Source organism: Gavia stellata, chromosome 21 (assembly GCF_030936135.1).
Source record: "Gavia stellata isolate bGavSte3 chromosome 21, bGavSte3.hap2, whole genome shotgun sequence".
Lineage (NCBI taxonomy): Eukaryota > Metazoa > Chordata > Aves > Gaviiformes > Gaviidae > Gavia > Gavia stellata.
The window spans coordinates 6959724-6982937 of NC_082614.1; the positions used below are offsets into that span (position 1 = coordinate 6959724).

Here is a 23214-nt window from a genome sequence, read left to right on the forward strand (position 1 = left end):
GTCCTTGCCCGGCGTCCGGCGGGCTGGAAGAGCTGGTCCGTGTTTGGGTGTCCCCCGGCAGCGTGCCGGCGGGCGGGGGGAAACGAGCCCTTGTTCCGCGGGGATCGCCGCGAGTGGGAGCGGAAAGGCAACGGCGTCGCCTGCCGCCGCGGCTCGGTGCTCCGGCTGGGGGGCGAGGAGGCTCAAACGTGCACGGAGCAGCGGCTCCCTGCCGACGGGGAAACCGGGCTCTGTCTCTGCCGGCAGCTTTCTCGTCGCATCTTTTTTTTCTTGTTATTTCTCGGTCTCTAACGCGAAAGTGAGGCTCCTGTGCCTCAGTCTTTAACTTCGTGAGGTTTTCCCTGCTGGAGTAATCAAATCGCAGCTTACTAAGAGTGCGCGCATAGGCTTAGTCCGGCTTTGTGGAGCTAGTCAAAGACTCTTAAGCTCATTTTGTGTCACTCCCTTTTTTTGAGCTCAAAGAATGACGGAGAGGCTCACTTCCCACGCGTTTCTCTGTACGCTTGTGCGTGGCCCCAAGCAGCGGTGTGAAAATCCCCACGCAGACGGGGAAGCGCGGTTTTCCCCGCCGGTGCCCGGCAGGCAGCTCGTTCAGCGGAGCGGGTCCCGCAGGCCGGCTCGCCGCTCCGCCCGTGCCGAGCCGCTCCCCCCTCCACGCTTATCGGGGTGTTTGTTTACACATCCGGGAGCCGCGCGGGGCGGGGCCGCTCCCCCGAGCCATTGGCTGCTCGGCGCCCCGCCCCGGTGACGTCACAAGGCAGGGCGAGGGGGCGGGCGGCGGGACGGGGCCGTTGGTTGTTCACCTCCCTAAAACCGGCCTTTGGCTTTCGGGGCGTCCCTCGGAGCGCGCCGGGATGCGCGTCCTCCTCGGGGCGAGCGGGCGTCCCCGCGGGCGGGCTGCGCGGTGACTGTGCCGCGGACAGTGCCCCTGTGCGCGGTGCTGCAGCCCTGGCCAGGAGGCGAAGAGATTTGCTTGTTCGGGTTCCTGCTGCCGGCTGCGCGAGTCTGGCGAATACAGGTAGTGCTTCCAGAGGTTCCTCTTGGCTCTAGACTGGTAGGTACAAATACAAGTCACGGAAACAGCATCTGGACGGCGAGTTAGAAATAGATAGCAACCTGTACACTTGCTTTTGCACTTATTTTTGCAATTTCTTTCAAATTCCTTAGATCTTCAGGAAACCTAGCTGTCATGTGCGTGACCAAAGCGCAGACTGTGCTGTTGTCTAAGAATAAGAAAGAAATAGTTGCCTCGCTTTTCACACAGCTTTCCACAGAATACTGAAGAGCAGCTGTGGAACCTGCTACTGCTCATAACTATCAGAATGAAGTGAGGCTGGATTTATTCACCATTACTAGAGCAAGCTAAGAAATGGTTCAAGTTTTGAATCTTGCCTTTAACATCAAAGTACCAAGTTCTGTGGTTCTTATGGTGTATATCAAACACTTGAGATTGCCTTCATTTGGAATTCTTTAATTTCTATAGTTGAAGGATTCAGTATATTGAGTCTGAAAGAGTCCAGATTGCCTTCAGAAATGTGAACTAAAAGAACTTCTAGGAATGCCTTGAAGAAAAAATATTTTCCTCTTATGTTCAACTTCCTGAACTTCTGCAAGCATTGAACCCATGCTTCAATTATTGATCTGAAGGGTCTAATCCAAAGTCAAAACATCTTTGCTTGTGGTGCCTCTCATTCTGAAACCCTGTTGTTTTTTTACCATTTCTATAAACCTAAACAGGATCTGTATCTTTCTAATGTCAAAGAGTTCAAGTAGTGAATTTAAAGGGAAGCTGGTGTTTAACTTTTAGGATTGTATTTCTTGTGTCTTCTGTTTTTTCTCCTATAATCTGTTACCTCTAATAAAGATGGCTTAATATCTAGCCGTTCTACAAAAGGAAGCTGTTTTCCTCAAACACTGTAATCATTCTTCCCTTTGCAGTTATAATTAAATTATCTTGGGATAATAGGTATATAATATTTGTTTAAATGACTATATTAATAATTAAGTTCTGCTCTTCATGCTAACTGGGTTAATATTTCAAACATATTAATGTATCCCTTATCAAATCTGTTTTCCTTTTCAGTGAATAACAAATCCAATCATTCTGATGTGTAGATATGTGCTTTGGATGGCAACTTCTTCCCATTGTTGCTTATTTTTTTGGATTGCATATGTTCTGCTACATGTCTTGTTTGTGGCTTATCTCTCTTTGCAATTCTTTGTGTAACATAGTTTCTTGTAGTAAGTCCTTCAGTAGTTCTTGAGTCATTTCTTCTGCTGCTATCGTAAGCTTAAGATTAAAAAAATCCAAACCAAAACCCTTTAAATCTTGCTGTAGTTGTCTCTTGTGTTAGGCCTGCTGTACAGATTACTTTTTCAAGACTTCTTTTGAAGCACAGTGACTGCTTCCTATAAACAACCTTGAATTTATGTGGCTTTCATTATCTGCTCTATTGGCATTACTAGTATCCTGCTGCTAGAAGAGTGGTTAACTGCTGCCCTGCACACAGTTTACAACTGTGATAAGTGTTTTGCATGCTCGTTTTAATAGCTGGGTCAAGATACTGTAAATTCTTTATATTGGCTCTCATTTCTGTGTTTGTGCTATTGACCTACTCTGTCAGTCACCTGATAGCTGATGACATAAGTGACTGTGCAGTGTTTGTGTTTGGATTGCTCATTAGCTTGATGCATATAGCATGGTAACTGATGGCCTTTGACAGATCAGTAGATGTTGTTATGAATATTCATAATCTGTAATTTTCAGGCAAACTCTAAAAAAGGCTTGCTTTCCAGCATAGCGGGAAGGTCTGGCCTTCACTGTTTATGCATAGAATGTCTCTAAAGGCACTCTGAGGATTAAGAATGCAATTGGGTATTCTCTGTGTAGAATTCACTTTTATTACCTGACTGTGATTTTTGGTAGCATCCAGTAAGATTATTCCGGTAGAGTGAAGAAGTATCTAATTAGCTTTGACCAAGACAGTGGTCAAAAAGGTCTTTTCCAAGCTCAGCAGAATTATGCCTTTAAGCAGAGGAGATGACACTGATCCCTGAAAATAGGGTGGCAGCATCTTACTTGGTATTTGACTTAAAGCCAGATGCAATACAGCAAGATTTTTGCTAAAAGCCAAAGTGCAAATATCTATTGTATGTTTATTGTTGGACATGGCAAGTGTTTTCCAAGATGCCTTGTCACTTGCTATATTGGAACGGACCACTGGAACTTCAGACCTAATTAACTTTCTCTAATCCTCTGCCTTTTTGCTGTGGTTTTCTGCATGGATGTCTTAAAGTGTATACCTGGTACATTGTAGAAAGTGCTTTTGTTTCATGGAGAACTGTTTGAGTCTCCTCCTTCATTAGAAATGTGATGGAGTAGAGGCCACTAGTGGAAGAGAATTGCTTGTTGCTGCGTTGAATGGAACTTGAATTTAGCAGGTTCATAGAAAAAAGGGGCCTGTAGTGCAGCCGGGCGTTTGCTTTAAACAACACTTTGCTTTGTCTCTAGAATTGTTGAATAACAAGTTTATTCTGTCCTTGTTGTAAGCTGCTAATTGTTCTGCTCTTTTTACCTACAGGTTGTGACTGTTTCTCTTCTGTCATTTGTGTGGAAAGTGCCACACACACTCCAGAACAACAACGGCTTTTGCTTGCATATTCCAGTGTTTCTTTTGTCAGCGAGTTCAGCAAAGTTGTAATTCTTCAAGTTCCAGCCCTGAGCTGAGTGAGGAGCCACCAGCAGAGATGGTAAAAATGACAAAATCAAAAACGTTCCAGGCTTACCTGCCAAACTGTCATCGAACCTACAGCTGTATCCACTGCAGAGCCCATCTAGCCAATCATGATGAATTGATCTCCAAGGCAAGTGGTTTGTTTAGAGACCTCATGAATTATTTCTTAACCAAAATGGTTATCACTGATCCCAGTAGATAAGGGATGCAAATTGATGCATACTTCAAAGTATCTTCCCTGGGTTCATTCTTGGGTCATACATGTTGGGTACTGAGGAGTGGATATATTCTGGAAACTACTGAATGTTACATAAAGGCTGATCTAATATATTCCCCATATTAACAACCTCTGTCTGCTGTCAGGTAGGTACTATTGTGAGCTGTCATACCTGAGAAGTCTGCTAAGGAAAAGTGTCAGAAGAAAACATGGATCTTTGGGTAGGGAAATTATTCTGGTTATGGTTATTCCAGGTAAAGATTATTTTTTACTCTATTTGACTGAAGGTCACAAAACTGGCTGTTTCCAGAATGTTCCACTGCTATTATGGAATCTGTAAACACATTTACTTCTGCTGCATACCACTTCATAAGGAATATGACTAACCAGAGATGTTCAAAATAATTGGGACTGTCTAAACTTTAAGCTTAGAGGATGTGTGGATCCTTGAAACAGGCCAAGCCTGTCCTTCTTACCTGTTGCTGGAAGAAACCAAGATTTGTGATGTATGAAATATGTAGGAAAACTTGAAGTTTGGGATAAGTACTTGACAGACTGGTTTATTCTTTGTTTCACATAAGCTCCTGATAGATTTGTTCTTAATTTCTCCTGGAGAAAACACTTCAGTTGCTTTTCAAACCTCTTAATACAAATTGCTTTCTATATGTCTATTTTGTCAAATAAAATTTTGAGCGGTAAACCCTTTATAACTAACTTATCTATTGCTTCTGCCTGTTTGTGTTCAGAAGCACTAAGGTGATGCTGCTCTTGAGTGCTGAAGAGACTGGGGGGGGGGTTGAGAATGCTGCAACTTCTGAATTGAGGTTTTCTTCAGGGCAGGAGAAAGTATACCTGCTGGCTTATCCCTTAGAGGGTTATTGGGAAAGAATGGGGTTTTCCCCATACAGTTTATCTTGTGTTACTAACCTTTTTATCTTTTTTTAGATCTCAAGACAACTTTTTGATTGAAATAGTAAAATTGGTGACAGTTCTTGGCAGTGTTACTTATTGCTTGCTTACTTCCACTCTGCCTTTAGTCTCTTCCCCTAAACAATTCTTTCCCTCAGCTTAGTACATCTATTGAGACATGGAACTGCACATGTGACACATCAAATATGAAACAGTGAGCTAGCTACCTATATAAAATGATGTGAAGAAATTACAAAGGAGGACTTGTTTTACTTGTATTAGCCTGAAAAAAGTTTCTCGCTTCTTTACAGTGATTGATCTTATTTTGTTTTAAGGTCAGCAAAAACAAGAGAAATGTTCAAATAGTAATGTGAAAGCATTTGAATTTCATTTGTTTCCATGTTGATTTCAGAATTTAAGTATAAGGGGTCTTTGTGGCAACCCTGGATTCTAAATTACAAGCAATAATAGCTTCATTATTCACTACATGTTCTGGGCCAAAAACTAGTGGGAGGGGTTAATCTTTCCTGAACTTCAGGTTGTAGATGCCTACAGGAAGAATGAAATGTTGCTAGCTGTGTCTCTTGAGATGTATAAATTCACTGAGAAAATGTGATCCAAGCACACATACTTAATAGGAAGCTCTTCTTTTAGTGGATTTAGATTTTTGCATGTCAGCTAAACTGCTGCACTTACTACATGAGCCAGTTGTTCTCCAAGGTCTTGGGAGTTTTGGTCAGCAGAATATTTTGACTATATTCTTAAGCAAACCACGTGTTCATATTGCAGCTTCATAAATAACTTCAAACATCAAAAAAATCAAACTTTCAATTCAAAGAACATGGAGAACTCTTTAAAAAAATCTATCTAGTAAATACAAATACTTCTAAGTTGTTTCTAATGGTGTTGGGAAGGTTGTTAGATATGGATTGTGCTTTATTTCTGTCTTCCATAATTGTCAGTGAAGACATCTTAGAAAAGTTTCTGTACTTACAGGTTGGCCATATGCTTATTTGACAGCTGGTCCATATTGTCAACTTAAGATTTCTTGACCATATTTTATTGTCTAAATCTGTGTGATAATAAATACATTTAAATGTGAGGTGTATCTTTTTGTATGTTTGTAAAATAAAAAGAACATTTCTCATCTATTGTACTTGTATTTGGAACATAACTTTAAAAAATCCCCACCCTCCTTTAAGCTTAACTTGTATATATTCCAACATTGGAGAAGTTCTTCTGATGGAAGCAACTGCAAAGCAATAGTTAGATACACTTGGATCACTAAAAATAAGTAGTGCTGTCCTGGGGTGTGGCAGGGGGGGTGATGGGAAGAAATAAGATTTGATTTATGTTAAATGAAAACACAGGTCAACCTGGAAAATAAACTGAAGAAATGTCCTAGACAACATGTATAGATATAACTTAGAACTGTACAAGGATGAACAGATGAGTGTACCTCAGAACAGTTTTTTATATGAATCTGTTTTCTGAAGTCTGTTTCATTGATGCACATTATGTGCAATGAACTTAGGTTAATGAGAGATTTTTTATTTATACTAACAATATCTAGAATCCTAGTTACTATAACTACCCAGCTACAGCAAAAATACTTAACCTGACAACAGCAGGGTTGTTGTGCTGTTTTGGATTTATTGATGGAGCAGAGAATTGGACGGCTCAACCTGATTTCCCTCCCTGTCCCACCTTACTTGAAGGGCCTAGTAAAAAGCTAAGCTCTGGGTAACACTTACTAAATACAGTTTTTAGTTACAGATTGTCTCACTTTCTTCCCAAATGCTTACTATACAATCTCGCTTCAGAACCCTAGTGCCACAAATACTCTTCAGCAGATAAAGGCAAACAGTATTTGGTACCTAGCTGTAACTGCTTCATTTGGGTGTACCCCCCAGCTCTGCATTTCCTGGGTGTGCGGTGATTGTTGCTTTCTTCTGTGTGGTTGGGGAAAAAGAGCCAAAATACATGGTGCACTCTTAATTTAAAGCAGCTACAACTAGCTTTCTAATGTGCTTTGAGGTATAAGCATTTATTATATCTGACACTATAGTGTTTCCAACTTCAAGACGAAAAGATAAGCTAGGCTATGAAATGAGTGATGCTTCACTTAAATGTTGGTCTGTCATGGAAAAGCAGAGTGCTGCATATTTCTGTCAATCATCCCTTTGATGCTGGTCCTCAGAATATCAGACTTCAAGACACATTTGCAGTTGTTCTACTTTTGAGAACTGTTGATGCCAATCGTCTGACAAGGATGGCAGCATACATGAATCACCTTTTCATTTTATTTCTGTTCTGTTTGAGCATCGGGATCTCATTCTTGCCTTAGAATTAATTATGAAACTCTTTTTCTTGTGCCCTTGCTGGTGATAAAATGGCAACCAAGAGTCTTGGCAATGGCTTAGAAATAAGAATGCCCACTAATAAGTATAAAAATATGCTACTTGCATAAGTGAATTCATTGTTATCTGTAGTTTTAGTTTTCTCTGCAACTATGAAAGGACTCAACATGTTGCCTAGTGTTGAAATCAACTTGGATGTAACTGATTAGAGCATACGTTTCTAGATATTTTCACTCTGTATCTTTGTTTTCTGTATCTAGGGAGGAACCTGGGGAAGGAGGAGGAATGGGAAGAAGGCTAGTTGAGAATAGGAGTCCCAAAGTAGGAGGTCATCAGCAGTAGAGATGTTGATAAACATTAGTCCGTACAGCTGAACACATGTGTGAGCAGTTGCCATAATAATTTATAACCCCAGTCATCTTGGGGAAAACACTAATCTGAAGGATACGTAATAAGAGAACTAACAAACTGTAGATGACTTAATTGAAATAAGTGTAATTTTGAAGTGGTGTTGGGTACCTCTTGGACACTACTGACCTGCATTGTTGAGAAGTCCGCAAGTGCCAGATTTTCTGCTTCTTTGGTGAAGACTTTAAAGTGGATTTGAAACACTTGTAAAAAATACTATTAGAAGGAGTATATTAGTCTTCATTATGTTGGGGGAGCATAGTGAAAAGTGGAACAGTGGAAGTAAGAACATGCAGCTTTTTTATTTCTTTAAAGAAGCAAATGGATATTTTTAGAATAGTATCCTACTACAGAAGAGAAGTAACCTCTATCAACAAGCAACCACGAGGCCTTAATAAAGAGCAAGGCAAAAAAATGATGCCATAGGAGGCACTTGTTGGATTTAAAATGTTCAAATAGCATATAAAAAGCGACGAAACAGTGTATGTTAATAATTTTAAAAATCCCAACAATTTAAAAAACTGACATAATTAAGTTTTGAGGGAAAACTTCTGCAAGACTCTTTGAGGTCCAGAGGAGGTTGCCACTTGTGTGGCCTGTACAAAATGTTATATGTATGCTGCTCTTAAAGCAATTCTAAAATAAGTTTTGTGAAAGGCTTAACTGAAAGAGCTTTCTTCTGATTTGTTTGTAAATGGTAGAGAATGTGCAGTGATTATTAACAGTAGTTAATTTTATAGGAGGCAAATGTTGCATGAAGAGCGTAAGTCCCAAAGGACTTGAGAATGGCTTGTACCCACTAAGTTCTAGTAATTGTTTAGAAATTCAGGCAAGGTCCAACAAATTCAAAGAAATACGAATACCTAATAGAAATCTTGGAACCTAGTGGATATATTGCAAAGGATTACGCTTTGTTACTCAAGGTTGACCTGCTTGAAAGACTGTTGAATCATCTTACAATGTGCCTTAATGCTGGGGATGGAAGAAAATCTGGATTACTTTGTATAGATGCCTGTATAAATACTGTCACTTTCTTCTGTCTCATTCATTGCAAAGCATATCTGACCAGAGGGGGAAAAAAGTCATATGAAGTCACAGACAAGACTAGATGTGTCAATATTTTCAAGAACAAGTTCTGCATAAAGGTATATATACGTAACTCTCATTGACTTCACTGGGAAATCCTTGCACCTTATGGGTAAAAGAACAATCTTGGTGGTTAAATTGAGTTCTTTAAGGCATTCAGTATGTCTGCTGTTATATTATTGATGAGAAGGAAAAGTCTTCAGCTTAAAGAGATGCCAAAACATTTTTAGCCTTGCTTAGCAATCTGTGGTTTTGTCCTCCGCTGTTTAACTGATGAGTTCAAGAGAATTTTTTTTAAGGGTTTATAGTCTTTAAGTAAATGTGCTGTTCTTACCTTGATTCAATTCGGTAGTTTTCCTTTGCTTATGATGTAAGGAGTACTTGGAAAGATAGTTGGGCCTGTTGTATGCTCGAAGGCCATTTTTTTTCCCTGCTGAAAAAATTGAGAATGGGCCTAATTTCATAAATAGTCTGGTAATTTTTTTTTTAATTTTTCTCTAAGAGGCTTCTAGTTTTTTGGGTTCTGTTTTTTTCTCTTGGGGGAAGAATCTAGTTTTTGGAAGCGAAGCAATCTTTGGAAAACATCCAAGAATAGATTTGAAGGCTTAAAGGAGCTAGAAAGTGTGCAAGGGAACTGTTCTACTCTATGGGTGTTTTGACATAATTATTTCTGAAATACATTCAAGATGCTGTATAACTCAAGATAACTTGTCCTGCCTGACAAAGTCTTCACTTCGGAAATATCATTTGCCAAATCTGCAGGCATGCAGTTTTTGGGGTGGAATTTTTTAAGGTTATTCTTTACATATTGAACTTTTTAACTTGCTTTATTAAAATCAGTAAATAATTGAATGAAAATGTACTTTCAAAATTTTTTAAAATACTTATGGAATCCTCTAGAACTTGCCTAGTAAGCAGCTGAGCAGCATTATCTCTAGTTCTCTGCAGTACCGAGGAGTTGGATCTGGGAGAAATAGCAAATGGAACAAATCTTTTTTTTTTTCCCCTGATAAATTTTTTTGTCTGTAGCTTACGTTGAGTTAAATTTTCTGAATTTATTTTGCAAATCTTGAAGTGACAGGATATCCTTACAGTCTTTGATGCATCTTACTGAGAAGATAATTTCAGACATTGGAGCACTTGTGTGTGTTTCTGGTTTACCTTAAGAATACTGCCCCTAAGAATGCTGTCTTCTGAATTACTCAGTAATGTTTCTTTGAATTGCGTATTTGTTCAGAATACTAATTCAGGTTGATCTATCTTAGCTTGTAAAGTGAACTCTAGCAAATGAAAGGAAAAAATTATTTTTCTGTGTTATGAGTAGCTTGCAGGCTGTGCTTAAGGAAGATACTGTTAATGCCATTCTGACTTGTTTACAATAATGCCTACCATACCTTTAATACATGCTAAGATGGTAGTTTCTCTGGATTTTTCTGTGGAGCATGATCTCTAGCCACACAATCTTACCCCATCTGTGGAGAATAATTAATTACATAAGCTTTTTAGTAGCTTCCCTTCCCCCACCCACGCCCTTAGGTATGCTTTAGGGCAGTAAATACATGTTCTGCTTAACTGAGACTTCCTTTTCTCCTGGGTAAAACGGCTAATCCTGGTGTTAGAGGCAATGACGGGTTTAACTTAGAAGCATAGATCATATCTAATTCTGCAGGTATGTACTAGTGTGTAAGTGAAACATTTATAAAGTTTCTTTACTACAAAATGTACTGATGACAGAGGTCTGTCAGATGAGTAGAAAAGATCGTAATACCAAAGTGGTGTTGCAGTCAACCTTAGTATAGTTCCTAAGCACAGTTAAACAATTTTGCTTATGCCATCAGATGTTCTAGATACTTTCAACTGTGCTGAAACAAGAAAAAGTTATGGATCTTGTAGATCTTCTTGTAGGGATGGGCAGCTAGTCAAAGACGTGGATTTTCTAGGGATGAAGTTAACTCATAAATCAATGCAGTATTATTAATTGAGGACCATGAAAAAGCAGACTTAAAGCAAGTTTGGTTTAACTGCAAATATTAGTTGAACTGATAAATCGCCTAGCTTCTAAGTAAAAATCCTGGTCAATGTGAGTCGTTATTGATGACAGTTGGTCACACTTGCCACTATCTTCTAATTCCTCTTTACGGGGTGTGAGAGACATATTTCAGACTCAGAATTATGACAGGTTTAATAGAATGTTCTGGTTTAGTTATGATTTATGTATAGTGCTAACAATCTTGGAAGTGCTGAACAAATCTTGCAAAGTAAAAGTTTGCGTTTGCATAGGTGATGTTTATTCTTTAGAAGAGCAGTTTGTCTGGAGACTGGTTTGAACAGTTATGCCTGTTAGTCCTTGACACTGCCATTTGAAATATTCTCTTCTCTTTCGTTTCCTTTGAAGAGTTGACACACAAGGCGTTTAACCTGTCAGTCTCTTAAAATCCATATCAGTATAACTGAATCATACAGGGCAGAGTGTGAGAAACTTAGTGTTGGTAAAAACAAATGTTTGTTCAGTATTAATTTTTTTTCTGGTTATGCAAAATACTCTGTTTATAGCCAAGTTACAAGCTTAGCAAGCAGTTCAAGTGCCAAAAATGAGTTGTCCTCTTTTCATTTCTAGTAATAGAATGCATCAGGAAGTAGAGCTCTGATAATAAATCTTTCTTATACCTGTTAGTAGGTGGACCCTACATGTAAATCAATATTCTGTGGTCAAGAGAATGCATATGTGACAGATGTATACCTTTTTGTGTTGTTTGAATACAGTTTTTTGGGAAAGAAAATCTCAGCTATTCATAAGAAATAAGAAACTATGACTGCCAAGCTCTGACAAGTTAAGAAATTAATACGAAAAATTAAAAGGCACGGGAATTGAAAAATTGATTCTCTTTCCAGTGTTTTTACTTCAGACGGCGTATAAGGGTTCCACATGGAGCGCCTGCAAGCCATTAAATGCTCGAATGGCACACTGATGTGGTTTGCCACTGGTTTTAAAGGAAAATCTGAGTTGCCTAGACCCCGGTTCTGTGTTCCAGAACACAGTAGCACAAGTTGCCACAGGTTGCTGTCAAGTTATCTGTGAGTGACGTAAACGTGGAGGAACGCGCTCTTCCCAGCTGGGCAAAGAAACAATTGTTCCATGGCATGTAAATATAATATTTAGCCTCTAAACATGTTTGTAGGTGAGAAAGATGAATCAGTCAAACTCTGCTAACAGGAGGCTGGAGAACGTGGGAATGGAGGAGCTTTTCATGGTGGGATATTTGTGAACAGATTTTCTTTCTGAAACCAGTGTCCCAGGAACAGGTTCTGTTTTGCGTTGCTTCTCCCTCCACTCTACCCTGATAATCCCAAAAATTAGAAGATAACGAAGATGGCCATTTCTGAGGGGGAAAAAACCTAATTAGGGCAACAAAGCAAAGGGTGAAAGAAAAGAAAAGTCATCTTTAAAAATACATCAGGAAAAAAGAACAGCTAAAGCAGTACTTTCCAACCTGTGGTTTGTATTTCATTTGGCTAGAATTTTTTTCAGCTTATGAAACAAGAGAGGGGAAGGGCTTCTTTTTCTGCTATTCCTGGCATCCTGTTACTGCCCTCTGCTTAATTTTGAGAAATGCAGGGTCAAAGGAGAGCTTTTATTAGGTGATACTAAGTCAAGACTAAACATAAACTTGGCAGAAATAATTGCATAAAGTAGTTCAAAAGGTCTCCTGACTGTTGATTTGTTCTGGAGTATTTTTCTTTCCGAGCTAGCTGGGGAACTTCAAGTATGGCATGTAAGTAATTTAAAAAATTATTATGTAGGACCAGCCAAAACAAAAAAACACATTAATTTCTATGTGATTGGCATGTGTAATTACATGTAAATAGAGAAACTAGCACACGATTAATTTAATAGGAGAGAGTATTTCTTGGTGCAGTTTGAAAAAAAGATTTGTGAATTCTAATTCACAACATAGAGTTTTTAAAGCAAGAAGAAATGGCTGCAACTTTTTTAATTTAAGAATTTTTACAGTAGCTTAACCAAAAAAAATGGTTATCATGGCTTTGATGGTTCTTTTTCTTAATTTCAGGTACATGGAACAGGGAAGTTCTAGTTTAAGTTTACTTCTTAATGAATAAGAGGACCTTTAAAGTGTTTCCTTTGCTTTTTCTTAAATTTTGGGGTTGCACAACTGTAATTGTCTCTAAATTCATGTGTAGTTGACTCAGGCTAGTTACTCATTTGTTAATGGGCAGTTTTTAAGAGTATATACATGAATAGTTCTTGTCTTCATCTGCAGTAAGTATTCTCTGCTTCGTTATTGATGGTGAGACACTGGCTTTAATTTAGAGAGCACTGCTTATTCTATAGAAACTACAGACTGTAGGTTTTGTACCATTCTACCATTTGTGATGCGTTTTTAAGTACGTCAGGAGAACCGAACTAATAATGGGGGTTTTTGTTTGTTTGTTTTAACAGTAGGTGTAAGGATTACTTTCTGGCAGATCTGTTCAGACTCTGTACTCAACTGAGTCTCTCCTTTCAGGGTCAGTCCTACCTGAAGTTTTAGTTTTCACTGTACTGCATAGCCTATGGGTTTTTTCCTCGCCTTGTGAAAAATAAGACTTGCAATTATGGATAGTGGAGAGAGTACCTTTTCTTTTTTCTTTGCTATAGATGAAGAAGTATGTTCTGTGCCCAAAAAATCTCCATTTAATAATTCTTTTTAACAGTTGCTAAAATAATACTAAAATATTAATGCTATAAACTGTTGAGTAGAACTTCTCATCTTAAGGTGAGATTTTATGAGTAGCTAAGGGCCGTATGGAACTACACTGCCACTGTTGCTACTTACAGTAGTCTAGAGTCATGGATTTCTTTTAACATTCTTTGTTGCAGTATATAATCTGGTTAATGTCGATAAAAAAGTGTTCATTTATATACATTTCCCTTTTACATCTTTTTTTGCAAACTGTTCTGAGTAAGTAGTTAAGATACAACAGTTATTGGTGTTGTGTTGCTAATCATTAGACTGGCAAAATATCTATTTTGGTGTCAAGTGACTTATATAACGAAATACATGTCAGAAGAAAGGTCCTTCTGCCTATGGTTCCATGCCTAATGTTACTAAAACCATTCAAAAATATCCAAGGTGAGATTTTCCTTCCCAAAACCTTCCACGTCGATCTAATGTAGGTTTCAGAACAGTTGATCTTTGCTCTTCAATACTAGAACTGCAAGGATTCTTAAAAACAATTGTACTTTCTCTTCAGCGTGGATAAAATTGTTAATTTTCTTTGAAAGTAGGTTAGGGAAGGGAAATTATAGAAAAAAAGAAATTAAGGCATTTTAGGGATTTTTTTTTTAAATGGAACTCAGTATGGAAGAGATAAAAAAGAAAAACTCCATTTCAGTGTGGTCCTGTTTGAATGGGAAATAATGGCTGTGTCTAAATTATCAAGTAATTCAATACAGAAGGAACAAATCAAGAGATGAAAGGAGTTATGTGTCTTACATACATTTTTGAATGTTTTACCTACGGCTGGATCTAGTCTGCTCACAAGTTTTGCCAGGGTGTTTGTAGCTCAGGGCTGTCTGATCATAGGTTCAGGCCCTTGTATCTTCATTAGCGTTGGTAAAGCGCAGAGTAGAAGAGCTTCTGGTTTAGTTTGGTACAGAAGCAACAAAGATGTAGTTCACAGGCACCGAAACTGCTCTGCAAGCCAAACCAACTCCCAGTAAGTGTGGCTGATTAGGTGTTTTACTTCAAAACTCTGCTGCTGCTCTGAACTAAAACATTAATTTAGATCCAGCCAAGAAAGTCGTAACAGTCATCTTTTGTCCATAATCTATCAGGAATGTGAGAGATTTGAAAGCATATGGCTATGCTTAGGCATTTGATTATAACAGCTGTTTTATTAAAATAAAGCCAAGCTTATAAACTGATCGGATGCATTTCCTGAATACAGTATGCTGGTTTGATGATTGGTCCTGAATTTTGCTGGTCTTACATCAAATGATGCGATGAAATTGAAATAAATCATCTTTTGGGAGCAGTGAGAGAGAACAGAGGAGATAGAAATAATTCCCTTTGAGTTAAAAGCAGATTTTAATTAGCATGAAGGCTGTCTAGGAAAATGAGAACTGATATCTTGCAGAGGGATAGGAAAAATGTATGCTTTGTTTGCATTATGGACATCTTATTTTGAACAATAACACTTAACAACTTAAAACCGTTGCTAAAAATCTAATGTGGGTGAAAATTTTGCTGACCAGGCTTTCCTTTAAAGAATTGGTATAAGCTTTTAACTTAAAGTAATTAATTTGAAATCATTTGTCTATGTATTATGTTTATATGCTTACTAACACACCCTTCTGGAACTATTTTTTTGTTTGGTGGGTTTTTTGGTGGGTTTTAACAAGTGCGTTGTTTTTTTTTTTTAATGCAGTCTTTCCAGGGAAGCCAGGGACGAGCCTACCTCTTTAATTCTGTGTAAGTATGTTGTTATGGTTATGCACACTACCTACAGAATATAATTTTTTTTGTATGCTTCATAAGTGGAAAACAGTAGGAATTAATGTAGTTGCACTTTGTCCTGTTCTTTTTAACATTGGCTTTACTCACCAGCAATAGTTATTACAGAGCTACTGAGCTGATTCGTGAGTATCCATATGCACATATTAGTTTATCTTATATTTTAAGTAATTCTACTAACAGCTGAAAGTTTAGGAGAGAGTATTAATGTGAAATTCCTTTTGTGTATGTAATGGTAACAATCTTGAGTAAAAGTTGCCATTCTGAGATACTCCAGAAATCAAAATATATTGCGTGACTTTAAATTTGCTTTAGACAACTGTTGTAGTCTAAAGAAGAATTTTCCAGTGTGATAGTTAGATACATTTACAGGTTAATGTTTCAGTAAACTTGGTACATCTTAAATGACCTTGAATATTGCAAATTTGCTACAGGCAAGAGGTCTCTGTGATCTTATCAAGCCTAATATTTGCAATGTTGGGCACGTCCTACCCATGATATAAGGCTCTTTGAATTTGCTAATGGATGTATTTTAAGTTTCTAATATGCAGGATTGCATTTTTGTTTCTATTTTTCAGCAGTTTATTGTGTTGCAGCATTTTGGAAAAAAGAAATGCAGTTAAGTGTCTTAGTCTATTTTGGACCAGGATAATAGAATGATAACTGCAAAGGATTTGATTGCAGATCCTTGAAATTCTTTTTATATGTAGTCGTTCAGTGGTGACTTGGGACTTCTAATATAAGCTGGTGAGGGGTCTGGAGCACAAGTCTTATGAGAAGCAGCTGAGGGAACTGGGGTTGTTCAGTCTGGAGAAGAGGAGGCTGAGGGGAGACCTCATCACTCTCTACAATTACCTGAAAGGGGGTTGCAGAGAGGTGGGGGTTGGTCTCTTCTCCCAAGTGACGAGTGATAGAACGAGAGGAAATGGCCTCAAATTGTGCCAGGGGAGGTTCAGGCTCGATATTGGGAAAAATTTCTTTACAGAGAGAGTGGTGAAGCATTGGAACAGGCTGCCCAGGGAGGTGGTAGAGTCACCATCACTGGAGGTGTTCAAGGAACGTGTGGACGAGGCATTGTGGGACATGGTTTAGTGGGCATGGTGGTGTTGGGTTGATGGTTGGACTTGATGATCTTATAGGTCTTTTCCAACCTTAATGATCCTGTGATTCTGTGATAATTGTAGTACTGAGAATCTGGTAATACAACAGCAAAAATGGCAAATTTTTGTTCCTGTATAACACTGTCTAAAAACTTGGGTTAGTCTTGCCTGATGTTTTCTGTATAGACTCTTGTTCATGAAAAAGCTAGCTTGATGCAGTACTTCATGGGATGTTTTGTTTTTATATTGCTGTTTGTTCATCATGGCTTAGTCTGCTGATCTGTAGCAAAGAAATATTTATGAGGCCTTTTCCTTGCTGCTATTTTGGAGTTGGTTCTAAATTCAGCTGTTGGTGCTGATTTACTGGTACAAACTTCCATTACAGAGGTCTCAAATTGTTTTTGAAGAAAAGCCCGAAACTGTAGAGGCACCCAGTTACTGCTTAGTGTTCTGTTCTCTGAAAGTGTAACTGTTTGGCCTGTCTTTGTTGATGGGAGTAAGTGGGCATCACCAACAGTTTGCTGGTTAGACTAGCCACTTGGAAAAAAACAAAACAAAACCCTTTTTTCTTGCTGTCCTTCAGCTCAGTGTAACAGAGGAAGTTATTTTTACAGCATTGAATAAGTTAGGCACTTTTTTTTTAACTATTTTTTGTCCTCTGGAGAAAAGGTGGGTAATAGGTAAGAAAAGAAACACTCTCGTGCAGTTAATGTAGAGTAATTTCTCCCTTTTTTTTTTCAGGGTAAATGTGGGCTGTGGTCCAGCAGAGGAGCGAGTTCTTCTGACAGGTTTACATGCTGTAGCAGATATCTATTGTGAAAACTGTAAAACCACTCTTGGATGGAAATATGTAAGCAATATACTTAAGTCTTCAATAAATGTTTATATGTTGAAGCACAGATATTTGAGTAGGCCATTGAGTAGCACCTATACGGATAGTTTAGGTGAGTTAGCTCTAGTGCTTTTGTATATATCAGACTGTAATGTAGTTTTGCTTCCTTACATCTGCTGGAATGTTGTAGTAGATAATAACTTTACTCTGGACTGCAAAACAAGCGTGAGCTATAGGTGCTATTACAGCTGTCTAATACTTCCGTAATAACTTTTTGCAAGATTACTGAATGGAAGAAATTGTCAAAGTGGGTCTTTAATTTCTTGGGTTGCAAAAATTGGTTCATATAGCAAAAATATGAATTATGATAAATGGTAACTGAGCATTTTTACACTCCTTACAACTAATGTGAATTTGATTCTGCTGTTTGAAAAGTTATCTGTGTGCTTGCAACAGTTACCTGTAGCACTTGCAGCTGTGTTGCAAGTTTGGTGTTTTGAAAATGTTAGATTCTGGGTGTTGCATGTCAAATTTTCATTGATTCAGTATAGCTTCAGATCTTGTAGAAAGAAGTTGTCCTAATGCATTCCCTCTGATGATGAATATACAGGAGAGCTTTTCACAGAATCACAGAATCATTAAGGTTGGAAAAGACCTATAAGATAATCAAGTCCAACCATTAACCCAACACCACCATGCCCACTAAACCATGTCCTGAAGTGCCACATCTACACGTTCCTTGAACACCTCCAGTGATGGTAACTCCACCACCTCCCTGGGTAGCCTGTAGCAATGCTTCAGCATGCTCTCAGTAAAGAAATTTTTCCTAATATCGAGTCTAAATCTCCCCTGGCGCAACTTGAAGCCAACCTTTTTGAAAAGGTTCCTGTTCCCTCCTTTCATTGCTTCTGGGAATAGCGAAACTGAACACACATAACATGCCATTCCCTAACCTTCACTTAAAAAAAGCATTAAAATTCCCTAAGCAGTGAGAAAACATGGAAAGCTCTAAAGCAAGATCTGTTGTGCAGTGAATCTGCCAATTCCGCTTATGAGAAGTTTACTCCTATTTCCTTCTCGACCTTCTTCATCTTCTCTTTCCTCCTTCCTGCCCTTGATTCGATGTAACCGATATGGGATGTTAACTGGAACATCTCCTGGTTTGCATTTTTAATGCAAGTTTGATGTTTAAAAGACTTAATTTCCCCAGCTTAATTCAGTATCTTGATTTTTCTTCTTTACAGGAACATGCTTTTGAGAGCAGTCAGAAATACAAAGAAGGAAAATTTATCATTGAACTTGCCCACATGATAAAAGACAATGGCTGGGAGTGAATCATAACCTTTTTTCTTCTGTTTGGACAATGTTCTGTGGAACATGCTTTACAAAGACTAACACAAAGTAAAGGAAGAGCTTGGCTAGAGTGGCCCTGAGAATATCGCTGAACTCTGAAACCTCACAAATGAGTAGTGTAGTGTAAGTGGCTATTTCAGGCCATGTTTGCCTTTTCTCCTTGTGTAAGTTCCCTTTTTTTGTACGTGTATTATTGTGTGAACAGTTGTTTTGGAACATTTTGGATGACCTTTTTCTAAACTCTCTCAAACTAGAGAAACAGTTCACTAACTGAAAATGGATTTTACTGGTTAGCGTCTATCTCTGACCTATGCCTTTAATGCTACCTTCTGCTGTGCATGCTTCTTGCCTAAACACTACACTCCAGTCCTGTAGAAGTTCTATATCTGAGCAGTCCGAAAGAATGTATGGGATGGGGTGCTTTTTTATATGTAGCAATTTCTGATGTGTTTGGCAGTGAAGAGGATGCAGTATTGTAGTTATTAATTTCTTTTTAAAATTTGAGTGTACCACAACCTGTGTACATCTTGTAGGTGAATTGGTTAAAGGTACAGTGCTCACTTTAAAAAATATTTCAATTGCACTGACTGAATTTAGCAGGTCTCAAGTTATGCTAGAGGTTTGGTATCTTAATGAAATACTTTAGAAGGATTTAAATCAATAATGCTATAGAATATGTTCATTTAAGACCAACATATTCTCTAAGGAGTCTGCTGGATAAGAAATTTATAAAACTATAGCTTGCAAGATTCAAAAGGCAGAAAAATATATGCGTCTTCTATTTTCGGGGAAAAAAAAAAAATTAGTCGGTGTATTAAAAAAAAAAGTTTTGGTACTGTACCTTTGCCAGTAACAGGGACTTGTGCATCAGTAAAGTTTTATGGCTGGTTCCATGTAACTGTATAGTCCTAATGCACTGGACAAAGAGGTTGATATCAAGGAAACTTGTTGAAGTATTCTGCTTCTGCTACATTTGAACAAAAATATTTATTTTTGTGAGAAATGGCCAGAGCGTATGACATGAAAATTAATATAGTCTCTCTAGAAAAAGGAGGGGTAATAAGAGGGAAGGGAAGTTTGACTCAGTTTTTCATAAAATGAAATAACAAAGATAGTTTTTAAAACTTGGGGGTGGGGAAGGGGTTTCCTGGTTTGCTGGCTAAATCATCCCCAAGTACCTTTTTATAATAAAAGTTTATATGAAACTCACCTTCTCTTTTGTTCTCACGCTGTTTCTTAAATGGAATTAGTTAATCAGAGAAACTTGTGGAGTGTATCCGCAATATTAGCTGTTGGTATTTGTGCATGCAAATTCTAAGCAACTATGAAAGAAATGCTCTACATAAATTTGCTAACGTTATTTTCAAATTAAACAGTCTCTGAAGACCTTCTGTATTTTAATCCTTTTAATGCTTGAGGACAAAATGTTGGGGAAAAAACCTTTAACACTACATAAGTACTATAACTGAACAATATGGAAGCCTTGCAATACAAAATCATTTTCTCTCAATAACAATTCTAATACGGCACCTGCAAAATTAGTCGTAGGTGCTGTTGCTGCTGTTACGTTTCTGGGAATCTCTGATAGGCTTTCTGAACTCTGCTGCACTTTAGAAATTCTGTCATACGTGAAAAATTACGTCAATGGGTAGGGGCAATACAAATCTTTAAAACCAGCTTTCCGGTGTCTTTGTGGAGAGAAAGAGAGAGAAGAGAGTTCACCCATGTGTGTGCATTCTCTGTGATGCAGGCTGGCTAAACTGCATTCAAGATGTTGTAGTGATCTATACCTATGAATTAAAAATGTAAGAATTAGAGAAGTAGTTAAAGCTGTTGGGTTTCAGTCCAGAGACGTGAGGTGGTACAGTCGTGTTTAATCTGGATTTTGTGGCTTACACGTTACTACTTCATGTTCACATCATCAGGCTTCAAAGTCTCCTTTTTAACAATGCCGTTGATGGAAGATAGACTTTGATGTTGCCTGTTGCTTGATCTTTTTGACCTGGAATTCTTGGGATTTTGTTTTCCTCCATCGTCATGTATGTTGCCAACAAAGAAGGCACTGAAACTTCTATCAGCAAAAAGTTTGTGTTAGCTTCAAAGTCCAGTTGCAATGTTGATACCTGTGAACACGCTTATGTGAAGTTTTGTGTATCTTTGGGCTTTTCTTATTTCCTGGCTACAGGTTGAAGCAGTACACTGGACTGAAGACAAAAGTAATGGCTGCTTTTCAGTAGAGAGTTTAAATTAAAATATGTAAAGTATTAAAGATTTTTCTCTCTAAAATTAGGGGTTTGGCTATCTCTTGTTAGTAAGTTAATGCTGTCTGTAACAGTCTGATTCTTAGTTAGAAATTCAACCTCTTTCTTCAGTGCATTATTTGTATTTCAAACTGGACAATTTCACCAAAACCTTAATTAATTAACTTCGATGCCAAAGGTTGGGACTTCATCAAGTGCTTAGCACACAGAGCTTCAGACTACTGGCATAAAGAGTTAATGATCTAAATGTGATGTTTATGGCTTTTAAGAGAACCAAACAAAGCAATATTCTTTTTGATCTTTTAAGCGTGGACACTTAGGAGTAAAGAGTAGAACTAGTACAGAATTGCTATTTCATGCTGCCATGTAACAATTCTTGAGGCTCATTCTGTTGAGGGAATATGTGAATTTTCTTCCCGTGTTGCTTGGCAGCATCAATGATTATTTTTTCCCCTTGTAAAGATGTAGAGTTCTTGTTATTGGTTTTGGTGAAAGTAGAATCCAGATAGCAATGGCTGCTGGCTGATGTGAAGAGGTCAGTCTGGTCACTGAACCTTCCAGCAGTCATTTGAAAGAAAAATAAACTTACTTGAAAAAAAATTTTACTAAAGCATTTTCCCTCTAACCAATTTTTGTAATATATTAAAGATTATATTTAAAGTTTGTATGTGTTTGCTCTGGGCAAGTTTACTTCCCCTCCAACTTGAGCACTTTTGTTACTTGTACTGGTTATTTTTATTGTTGGTCTTAACATTTATTTTGTATTTTGTTTTTTATAAACTGTAACAAAAAGCTTTTGTGAACCTTTGTTTCTTGCTGGCTCTTTCTTGGACCAAATGAACTGACTATGAGCTGGCTTAGAAGAAATGTTCATTGGGATGCATAGGAATTTGCTAGCGAAAATGTACATGTATTGAAAGTTTTTTTCCCTCAACCTCTAAAGCCATGCCTGTCCTAAAGCAATTAATCATAATTTGATGTGACTTCAGTAATCTGACCACACATTCTCTGTCTAGGTCCAAAATAATGTCTGTAACAATGGTGTTCCAGGACTGAGTCTGCCTCCAAACACTGGAGTTATTCTTTGGCTGGTCACTCCAAGTACCTTTTTGATTGATCAAGAGGCAACACTGCCATCTATAAAAATTCTGTTAAGTTGCAAACTTGCTGTGAAGTAAGCTGCAGAATCTGGTGAGGGATTGCTGACACATCAACCTAACCACTCTTGCTGTATGCTCGTAGTAGTCTAGTAATCTCAGTTTTATCTGCCAGTAAAAAGGGCCAGAATATGAATTTCCCTTGTTCATTGTAAGCCATACAATGACAAACTGTATTAATGTTATAATTCCATCTTAATTTCCCACTAGCCTAGTATAATGGCCAATCTGAGTGGTATGCCTTGCATGCTTGCAGTCTTTCGCAATCTGTGGGAGAGGAGAGGGAATACCATTTATGAAATGTCTGAACTAAAATCTGGCCTCAGAGGTTCTGACAAATAGTCATCACTGCGCCCATAACCCAATGGTCATCCGTATTTCTTACTGGTGTATCAGGTTAGTGCAAGAGTTCGTGAATGCTGTGTACCGTTTTTGGTGGACTTAAGCTTCCCTCTGAGTAATGCTTGTAGAGCTTTTTCTGCACGCTCGTCTCAGCAGTCAGATTGCAACAGTAGTGACCTACAGTCTCACAGACCAAATTTCAAAGATCTCCGTTCTTTGATAATGGCAATGAGTGGAAGAAGCTGTCAAATTATTGTTAAACTTTTTGGACACTTTATTGTACTTCATTGAGACTCATGTTAAGCCAACCAGCAGTATAAACACTTAACTGCAAAAGGAACAGCCACTTCAGAGGTTTTAAAAGGACGGTTACAAATGGTGTAAGGTCTAAAGCATGAGTTGTAAATGGCAGTTGAGTTGTGCCTCATTGTTTCTCAAACTCTTTACAATGCTTTCTTTTACAGGTGACATGGCTGTGTTGCTGTTTTGTCCTAGCAATACTGTACATCATTTGTTGTTTCACTATATTGTATCTACTTGAGGTATCACAATAAAAGCTTTCAATTGTTTTGTTGAGTTACTTGTTGGTTTTGTGCTGTCTTTTCTTGCTAATTGAATTGTCGTTCTTTATTCTCCGATAAGGCCAGAGAGAAAAGCCAGTACTCTTATTTCCTCTTAAAAACTTCTAAATGTGGGTTGAATCTGATTTTATGTGGTTCTAAGACTATCGCTAAACATTTGGTTTTTTCTTTTTTTTTCCCCTAAAATATAGAAAGCTGTGTTGCTACTTGTAGAGCTTTTGCCCATTTTGAGCCTAAAATGGAACCTCTGCAAAGTGCTTTCGAAAAGAGAGTCCGTCTGTGCACACCCCAAAACTAACTTTCAGAGAAATTGTAGGAAGTGTGGGTGTGCTTTCTGTTGTGTTATCTTGGTCATCTGT

At 38.1% G+C, this 23214-nt stretch overlaps 1 protein-coding gene across 1 annotated transcript; it reads left to right on the forward strand.

Moving 5' to 3' along the window:
• Positions 1 to 1033: 1033 nt before the first annotated feature.
• On the forward strand, positions 1034 to 22854 carry YPEL1 (yippee like 1). Its single transcript, XM_009817725.2, has 5 exons — positions 1034 to 1054; positions 3582 to 3864; positions 15144 to 15187; positions 17071 to 17179; positions 18406 to 22854. Exons 2-5 carry the CDS (start codon positions 3748 to 3750, stop codon positions 18493 to 18495), a joined length of 360 nt encoding a protein of 119 aa, XP_009816027.1. The 5' UTR covers positions 1034 to 1054; positions 3582 to 3747; the 3' UTR covers positions 18496 to 22854.
• The last annotated feature ends 360 nt before the right edge of the window (positions 22855 to 23214 follow it).

Excerpts from the sequence above, each read along its gene's own strand:
- YPEL1 (XM_009817725.2), top strand. The coding sequence starts at position 3,748 with ATGGTAAAAATGACAAAATCAAAAACGTTCCAGGCTTACCTGCCAAAC. Across the intron at positions 15,188-17,070 it reads GCCTACCTCTTTAATTCTGT|GGTAAATGTGGGCTGTGGTC; the intron begins GTAAGTATGTTG and ends TTTTTTTTTCAG. Across the intron at positions 17,180-18,405 it reads CCACTCTTGGATGGAAATAT|GAACATGCTTTTGAGAGCAG; the intron begins GTAAGCAATATA and ends TCTTCTTTACAG.